At 40.2% G+C, this 8,977-nt stretch overlaps 1 protein-coding gene across 4 annotated transcripts; it reads left to right on the forward strand.

Annotated features, from left to right (window-relative positions):
- The first annotated feature begins 240 nt into the window (after positions 1-240).
- Positions 241-8,546, forward strand: cnga3a (cyclic nucleotide gated channel subunit alpha 3a). Of its 4 annotated transcripts, none has more exons than XM_008407644.1 (9): positions 241-505; positions 1,782-1,896; positions 2,023-2,112; positions 3,200-3,349; positions 5,463-5,522; positions 5,982-6,197; positions 6,330-6,431; positions 6,511-6,617; positions 6,719-8,546. In XM_008407644.1, exons 2-9 carry the CDS (start codon positions 1,796-1,798, stop codon positions 8,113-8,115), a joined length of 2,223 nt encoding a protein of 740 aa, XP_008405866.1. In that variant the 5' UTR covers positions 241-505; positions 1,782-1,795; the 3' UTR covers positions 8,116-8,546. The 4 variants fall into 4 exon arrangements, with proteins under 4 accessions (XP_008405866.1, XP_017159697.1, XP_008405863.1 ...); XM_017304208.1 differs by having other exon boundaries at positions 3,245-3,349; XM_008407641.1 differs by lacking the exon at positions 5,463-5,522.
- The last annotated feature ends 431 nt before the right edge of the window (positions 8,547-8,977 follow it).

An 8,977-nucleotide genomic window follows, 5' to 3' on the forward strand; every position in this document is an offset into this window, starting at 1 on the left:
TTTTCTTCCGATTACATTTTTAAGCTTCCTGTAGTCCTGCTGATTCAGACACCCACAAAGACAGATTCAAATCCAGCTGCAAGATATGATCTCACCATGTAAACATTTGCAACTGGATGGCTTTTTTTTTTTGTGGCTAACCTGTTGTCAGAGGCGGTCATGGCAGGTGCAGCGACGGTGCAGGACTCCTCCCCCTTTGTCTGTTCCTGGGAACCGCAGCTCAGTCTGCACGACCTCAGGCTGCAGAGCTCCTGGATCTAATTATGGACAGCCTTCAGTTATTTTTGTGGTGACTGCGCACCGGTGACTACTCTACTGGAATACCTCGCTTGGATCAAGCAAAACACCACCATCAAAGACGTAGTAAAAAAATAAAATAAAAAAAGAAGAAAACAAAAGAAAGATCCCATTTTCATTTGGGAAGATGGAACTATATCAGAGAAATGAGAGGATTGTGGTTGCTGGGGCCAGTTTGAGAATGTCAGCGTGAGGAAACATCAAACAAGTGAGTTGTTGGTTCACTGTGACTATTTAGCTGTAAAATGGGATATTAAAGGTTTATAAAAGACAGTTTTGAATCCTTGTAAGGCTGCAGAATAGTAAAGTAGTATTGCTTGCTTTAGATTTGCATATCATGTACGGAAATAAAAAAAAGCCAAAACCATCTGTTTAAAATAGCTTTTAATGCGTATGTCCTCTTTGTGAGTTCTTCTGCTATTTTACATTGTTTGATTTTATATTGTTCCTCTACAACGTGTCCCTGAGAACTTAGGAAAGTCCTATACCAGTATTACCATTATCATTATTATTATTATTATTATTATTATTATTATTATTATTATAAATCTGTGCACAGTAAAGCTTTTTTGAGTATTTTCTCATTCTTCAAATTCGGTTAAAGAAATTTGCATCACAACTCAGGAAATGACAATACTGTTGACGCCACTGAGCTCGAGAGACAGATTTTGACCCTTTGACTCAAAAAATATTCAAATCACAGCAAAGTGACGCCGAGTGACCTTTGCTCTCTCGATGCAGCGCATAAACGTAAACAAGCTAGTCAACAAAGTTGCTGTGTAGCCGCACGATAGTGATGCTGCTCATATTTACGGAGCAGACGCCGCTGATTTCACCCCCCGTCACCCTTCAAACACTTAGCTTTTTGGCAATGCTCTCAGTGTGATTGAATTTAGTGGGGGTAGCTTAACTCCTCGGTATTAGCTGTAATCTACATGAGTGCACGTGTTACAACCACTGGTTTTACCCAGAGATCAACGAGTCATTACCTGGACATAGATAAGACGAGACGTCTTCGTAAAAACGGAACAGGATCATGAAAACTGTGCATTTTAAGACTCTGGTGTGAATCTCTGTGCAACATGTAAAAAAATAGAACCTTTTTCTTCTCCAGATCGGGCCGTCTCTGCAGCCTGCTGGGGCTCTCAGCCACTTACTGTTGTACTTGCTCTCTAAGCTGCGTTCTAATAGACTTAACCTGCTGTATACACCACTAAACACAGCCACTGCATTCTTTCTACCTGTAAGCCATAGATTATTTTAAAAGCCGGCTGGGTGGGTTCATCAAAAGACGACACTGATCTTGTTTAGTGTTCAGGGAACAAGAAGTATTTTTAGGTGGCACTCTCACACAGATGTCGGGACCCAGTTAACACATTTACACCTTCCATTAATTAATTAATTCACAACAATGTTTCAGTCCAACTGACCGTGTGTGTGCGTGTGTGTGTGTGTGCGTGTGTGTGTTTGTGTGTTCCGTACAGGCAGCTACAACAAGATGGCAAAAGTGTGCAGTGAAAGCTCCTTTTCAGCAAGACATCGGCCGTCCACCAACACATCCGACGATGAACTCGCTGCCATGGAAAATGGGGACAGCAGGTCTGAAAGCCGAGTTAGGGAATAAATTCACTTTGCGTTCCAATACCGGAGATCCTTGGAGTGCTGTAATAATTTTTAGATCCCAAGATCAAATGAGTGTCTCTTACCTTATCTTCTGTCTCCTAGGGCCCACTCTCTTTGTGATGACGCCTCCGCGAGAGCCTTGTCCTCAGGGTCTCGTAGGAGCCCACACAGAGGTGGTGGGGCATTGACCAGGTGAACGTCTATGCTCTTTTACATTCTGAGTACTAATAAGTAGGGGTAGAGTAAGAAAAAAAACTTTGCTTTGTTTGATCTCACATGGATGTTTGCAAAAAAAAATGGCAGGTTGAAATGATTTGGACTCATTTGTGCCTTGTGGGCTGCTAACAGGAAGTAAAGATGCAAAACCTAGTTTGTCTCTTCTAGCAGAAAAAATTTTTGTAAAGACAACAGCAGCTGCGTTTCAATTACAAATGTGCCCAAACTATAGTCAATACTCCGCTAAGGTCAAAAAGTAGCAAGTTCACAATTGAGGTATACATTAAATCTGACGTAAATAAGTTTGTTCACGCAATAAGTCGTTAAAAACATGTCGTACCACCATCTTCCAACTACTTCCCGTCATCTTCTTTGTGATGAATGTACCAACAACCAGTGATGAACAACCAGATGCAAAATAAAGTATTTCCATAGAAGTTTTGCAAAATAAACCAATTTCAATTGAGCCAAAAGACCACCTCATCCCAGCGCCAAGACTTTGTATCGCCGTTTTATTACCGTGTTTCCATCAAGTGAGTTTATTTTTAAAATATTAAATGGCGCAATCGTATGGTCAATGGAGACAAGGCTACTGTAAGCACAGAAGTACAGATGGAAAGTGAAAAGTGAAAGTGAGGATGTACTTTGACATGTCAGCCTATCCTTACCTTCAATGCATTACTTTGCTTGACCCAAATTTAAACAGAACCTGTGAGCTAAGTTCAAATTTGGGGCGACTAAGGACAAAGACTGGAGAAACCGAAAATACCAATAAAAAGATGTCAATGGACATTGGGAGTAGGTGCAAGTTGATATAGTCACTATGGATACCAATACATTTAGGTACATTTACTTCTAACGGCCATCTGGAGGTCCTACACATCGCTTTACCACACGTACAAGTACGGAATCAATATTAAGAACTTTTATTTTGATACATTTGTCATTATATCAGTTACCTCCATCACAACTTGCTTTTCTTCTAAGCCAACATGATGAATAATCCATCCCCGGCGTAGAGCGATGTCACTTTGTGCCGTTTCACCTCCCACTGACCTTTTAGGCTGTCTTACCTCTTCCTCATGCTGCGGGACTGGGTATCCCACAGAGTGAACCCTGTAGAGGAGAGGAATGACTCCTTCCTGGAGCGCATCAGAGGCCCGGCCCTTAAGGATGCAACCAGTGGGGAGAGCGACGCACAAAGAAAGAAAAAGTAAGTATGCTGTTGTTTTGTAGTCACTAGACGGTGTCCATTTACAGTATAGTGTCTTTTGAAACGACGTAACGTTAAACAAAATCATTTAGCGAGATAATCGACCGGGAGAGCCACAATTTTCAATCATATGCTCAATATTGGATTCCATGAACTTGGTTTACACTCTGTTATGATTAAGCTTGCCAAAGCAGCACCTCCAAAATAGGGACAGCTCCACCAAGGTGCGGGACTAATGACAGTAATGTAGCAATTGTGACATCATCCCACAATATATTTTTATTTCTCCAACATTTGAGTAACATTAAATATTGGATTTAACTAATTCAGCATTTTTTGAGTTGAATGAGTTATGTCCATTTAATGTGAAAGATTAACAAGAGGGATTTAATCAACACAATGTTTTTATTTTCTTACATCTTTTCAGCTGGTCTCAGTAAACAGAAGGATGTTTCTAAATCAAGATGTGTAGTGTAAATAGAATTAAAAACTAATCACACTTAGTTTTTAATTCTAAATAAACATGACCTAATATGCATTTTTGCTCAAAAGCACATTAGGTACGTTTTACTTAAACAGGTGAGATTAATCATTGTCACCTTCATGTCGGTTTGAAAACTCCCGATGGCATAACCTGCAAAAACCTTCAGTCACCGGTTCTTTTGCTCCCATACATGTTTGCAGTTGAAGAGTCTCCTGTTCTTTGTATTTTTTAGTCTATATAAGTATGTAAAACACATTTTTCGATTTAGCTCGGATCAGAAGCGCTAGCAGACCAAGCACAGCCGCGCGGCGCTGCTTTTTCTAATCTAGATCTATTAAGTAAGGAGAGGAGTGCCATCTAGTGTTTGTAAATACAAATTGCAGGCTGTGGTTAAATAAGGCACCACTTCAATTTGGCTTAAAATGCCGAACATCCCGGCAAATATGACACAGTTGGCAACTCTAGTTTTGACCCAGACCATTTCTTAAAACCAAAGATCTATGTTAAATCTATGGTATGCTAGCATGTGGTGCTAACAGTGACATTAAATACAAACAAAGGATAAAAACAATACCATAAACTGCTTTATTTTTGTCTCAAAGTGTGAGCTCGGTCACACTCGAGTTGAGTTTTTTTCTGTAACTGCAAGTTTGAAAAACATGGTGTGATTTGCTGCTTGCCAAGCCGATAACTATGGAAGTAGTCAGGAAAATTCACTGGTGGGAATGTGCAGGCCTCTGCAGGCGCGGAGCTATGGGGGGGGGGGCTGGGGGTGCGGCTGCCCCCCGGCTCGGGCCCGGATGGGGGCCCGGGTCTGGAGGTGCCAGGGAGAGTGGAATGGTTTCAAGTTGCTTTAATGTCTGATTACAGACGGAGAAAGTGCGCCCTCGCCTGTTCAGAAAGGTGTATGTGATGTTAAAGTTACTGTCCCTCAAAGGAATATATAGTAGTCAGTCCCAGTGACTGTTTTACTCACGGTTTAGCCAATGTGCTTCCTGGGTAAAAATGAAAAGAGAAACGCAGCCCAAACCGCACTGCACCCCCTCCTCAACAGTTTCCAGCAGCGCAGGCGATACATGTGAGGGGCCTGACACCAACTTGTTCCATTAGTGAACCTCTGTTTATCCAGTTCATGACACAAAGTTGTCCTTTTTGAAAACTTGTTTTTTAGGATATTTTGTGTCTCAGCCCAACATTCAGTTTGGGTGTGGACAAGAGGTAAAGAGCAAAAATAAATTTATAAATAAAGCATCTAGACTAGAGCAGGCAATGCTTCAATATGTGTTATGCATTTATTCTGAATATAAAGACTAAGTAAGGGCAGTCTATTATTTTCATTACTGAATAAAAGGATTCTGACATTTTAATTTTCATTGGCCCTATGCCTCTTTGGTACCTTTTACATTGTCAAATATACAAGAAAATAAAATTCAGCACTTATATGGTTAAAAAACAAAACAACTGAAAACAAAAAATAATCTTGTATATTAGTTTGTTGGCTAACTGTAAAGATCTTAAGTTTGTTTAAAAAAAATTACTTTCACTTTTAGGTATTTTAGTATTTAGTATTTAGAAATATATCTAGGTAAGATATCTTAAGACATTTCTTTCTGTTTTTCTTTTTCTAAGTCTTTCCAGTAAGTGGCCTCTTGCTACTTACAACATAAATAACTGCAACAACACAGATGAGTAAGTGTACCCAAGTTTTCAATAGTAAATATAGATATACATCTATAGTATTTATAGCCTCCCTTCTTGTAGCTAATGCAGTTAGCCAGTAGCTAGAACAAAAACCGTAGAAAATGTATTTCCCTTCTTCCTGTTGCTTTTACAAGCATCATAAAGATAAATACTGATACTAATTATGGTGATAATGACAGCTTCCCCTCGACTTCTTAACTTTTTCTGTTGCAAGTGGATGTGGGTTTGCAAATTAGAGACGAATTTACCTCCATTAGAACTCTAAGCATGCTGCGCCATCTGCTGGGGGAAAATATGACCTACATCGGACCTTACAACAAAAACCTCAATTCTAAGTTAGTCTTCCTGAAGTTGCTCCCTATGTAGATCGGTAGCTTGCACTTTTCGCATCCCTCCCCACTCTGAGTCCCTTTTCAACACTGTTAAAACTGAGCTTGTGATCTCTAGCAAAAAAGAGGACAAAAAAGATGAGATTAAGAAAGACAAGAAAAAGGAAGAGGAAAAAGACGATAAGGACGGAGACAAGAAAGAAGAAAATAAGGACGAGAAAAAGGATGAAAGGAAAGACGAGAAGAAAGATGAAAAGAAAGACGAGAAGAAAGATGAAAAGAAAGACGAGAAGAAAGATGATAAAAAAGACGATAAGAAGAAAGAGGAACCTCCGTGAGTATTGCGTTAGAGACTGTAGGCCGATGCTAGTCCAGCTTGTAATTTGAATTTCAGAAGGGGGAAAAAAATCTGTTTTCTCTGTAATGTTATTCATATTGCCGTTGTTAAGTACCAACTTGTTTTCAGGAAAGAAATCTGGATTATGGATCCATCTGCGGACCAATACTACAGATGGCTGAGTGTCATTGCAGGCCCAGTGTTTTATAACCTGATCATGATTGTAACAAGGTACTGTCTTTTAGTACTACTATCATTTTCCTGAATACAAAAGTTCTTTGCTGATTTTTGCTTCTCTCTCTTTTTCTAGGGCCTCCTTTAATGAGCTCCAATCTTCGTATACCAAACTCTGGATAGTCTTGGACTATACCTCAGACATCATCTACTACATGGACACATTTGTCAGATCAAGAACAGGTCCGAATTCTGGAAATATTTAATGAAAAAAATTTGTTTTTTTCTTAGTCTTTACTGTATGTTGTGGACTGGTCTCTTATTTTGTGCTTTGCTTCTCTTAGGTTACCTTGAACAAGGACTGTTGGTAAAAGATGGCAAAAAGCTGAGAGCTAAATACAGAACAACATCTCAGTTCAAATACGACATGATGTCAATGATACCCACAGACCTGCTCTTTCTGCAGTATGGATTTGACAACCCAGAGTTTCGTTTCAACCGTCTTTGCAAAATCCAGAGGCTCTTTGAGTTCTTTGAGCGCACCGAGACGAGAACCAGCTTCCCAAACATGTTTCGTATCAGCAATCTCGTGCTTTACATCCTCATCATCATCCACTGGAATGCTTGTGTTTTCTTTTCCATTTCGAAGAGCATCGGCTTTGGATCTGACACGTGGGTCTATCCCAACATCAGTCACCCAGAGCACGGTCGCTTGGCACGAAAGTACATCTACTCCCTATACTGGTCGACACTCACCCTCACCACCATCGGAGAAACTCCAGCACCAGTAAAAGACGTTGAATTCCTCTTTGTCATTATGGACTTTCTCACCGGTGTGCTAATCTTTGCTAGTATCGTCGGTAACGTTGGTGCCATGATCTCCAACATGAATGCCTCTCGTGCCGAGTTTCAGGCAAAGATTGACTCCATAAAGCAGTACATGCAGTTTCGAAAAGTCACCAGAGACTTGGAGGCCAGAGTGATCAAATGGTTTGACTATCTTTGGACTGAAAAGAAGACCTGCGATGAGAAAGAAGTTTTGAAAAGTCTCCCGGACAAGCTTAAGGCAGAGATCGCCATCAACGTCCATTTGGATACGCTAAAGAAAGTGCGAATTTTCCAGGACTGCGAAGCTGGTCTGTTGATCGAGTTGGTGCTCAAGCTGCAGCCACAGGTGTTCAGTCCTGGAGATTACATCTGTAAGAAAGGGGATATTGGCAGGGAGATGTACATCATTAAGGAAGGAAAGTTGGCAGTGGTGGCTGATGACGGAGTCACTCAGTTTGTGGTGCTCAGCGGCGGGGCATACTTTGGAGAAATCAGTATCTTAGGCATCAAGGGGAGTAAAGCCGGTAACCGACGAACGGCCAACATCCGAAGTGTGGGTTACTCTGATCTCTTCGCCTTGTCCAAAGACGACTTGATGGAGGCGCTCACCGAGTATCCAGATGCCAAGAAAGCTCTGGAAGAAAAGGGCAAAGCCATCCTGATGAAAGACAACCTAATCGACGAGACGGTGGCGAATGCGGGCGCGGACCCCAAAGATCTGGACGAGAAGATCGTGAAAATGCAGGGCAACCTGGATGTTATGCAGACCAAGTTTGCTCAGCTAATGGCAGAGTTTACCTCCACCCAGGCACGGCTGAAGCAGAGGGTGACTCAGATGGAGGGAAAAGTGAAATTAATAAAACCGGAGGACCTCGCCGAAGTGGTGGCTGACAAAGACAAAAAGGTCCAGTGAAAAAAAAACAAACACTGGAGAACTTTGAAAGTGATTCTCTTTTATTTCATATAAATGCCCACATTTTTAACTATTTATACGTTGTGTTTATTATCATCACATTATGTGTCAAACTGTGTACAGTGAAAGCAGAGAGTCTGTTTTTGTGCTTTCTGACTGACCGCTACTTTTGTCGTCTTGAAACAATTTGAGTGTGTTGAGCGGAAGCACTTGTTTATGCCAAAAATTGGCTTTTCATAGCCTTAGGATGACTCTTTTATTCCCTGATAAGAATTCAGATTATTCAGGTAAATGTATTGCTCTTCTTAAGCTGCACTGTTTATTGTATAAAAATGTCAACATTTTAAAAACCAGTATTGTTTATATGTTACCGTCAGCATACTCTTATAAATATGAATGTTATATGCAAATAAAATGTTCATATTAAATAACTTCTTTGTCTATGTGTGAATAAAAGTGTCAAACTTACTTTGAAAACAGATCATATCCAACTAATTTCTGGTGGATCGTAACTAGCTGCTTATGACTATTACTGTCTTAACAATTCCTGCCTTACTTTACAATTCCAGCCTCTTTAAATGCTAGCAATCAAAAATAATTTTTCAATTAACAACAAGCTGGAACTGCTGAACACCTCAACTCCTCATACAGCATCTATTACTTAACCTGATAAATTAATTTTAATGTTGGTGTTTCTAGGTAGCTTTTAAACCATCCACGCAAGTAATATCTCACTGGTTCCTATCTAGCCAAATTTGTTAGTTTATCAAAAAACATACTACATGGGTATAAACATTAGAAAATGAAATGAATTTTAGGAAACATCAAGTCCTACCACATTTTGTAACTTTGACTGTCACTT

This window comes from Poecilia reticulata, linkage group LG4 (genome assembly GCF_000633615.1).
Source record: "Poecilia reticulata strain Guanapo linkage group LG4, Guppy_female_1.0+MT, whole genome shotgun sequence".
In the NCBI taxonomy this organism is placed as follows: domain Eukaryota; kingdom Metazoa; phylum Chordata; class Actinopteri; order Cyprinodontiformes; family Poeciliidae; genus Poecilia; species Poecilia reticulata.

Coding starts and splice junctions, on each gene's coding strand:
- cnga3a (XM_008407644.1), top strand. CDS start 1,796: ATGGCAAAAGTGTGCAGTGAAAGCTCCTTTTCAGCAAGACATCGGCCG. Junction 3,350..5,462: donor GACGCACAAAGAAAGAAAAA/GTAAGTATGCTG, acceptor TCTTTTTCTAAG/TCTTTCCAGTAAGTGGCCTC. Junction 5,523..5,981: donor AACTGCAACAACACAGATGA/GTAAGTGTACCC, acceptor TGTGATCTCTAG/CAAAAAAGAGGACAAAAAAG.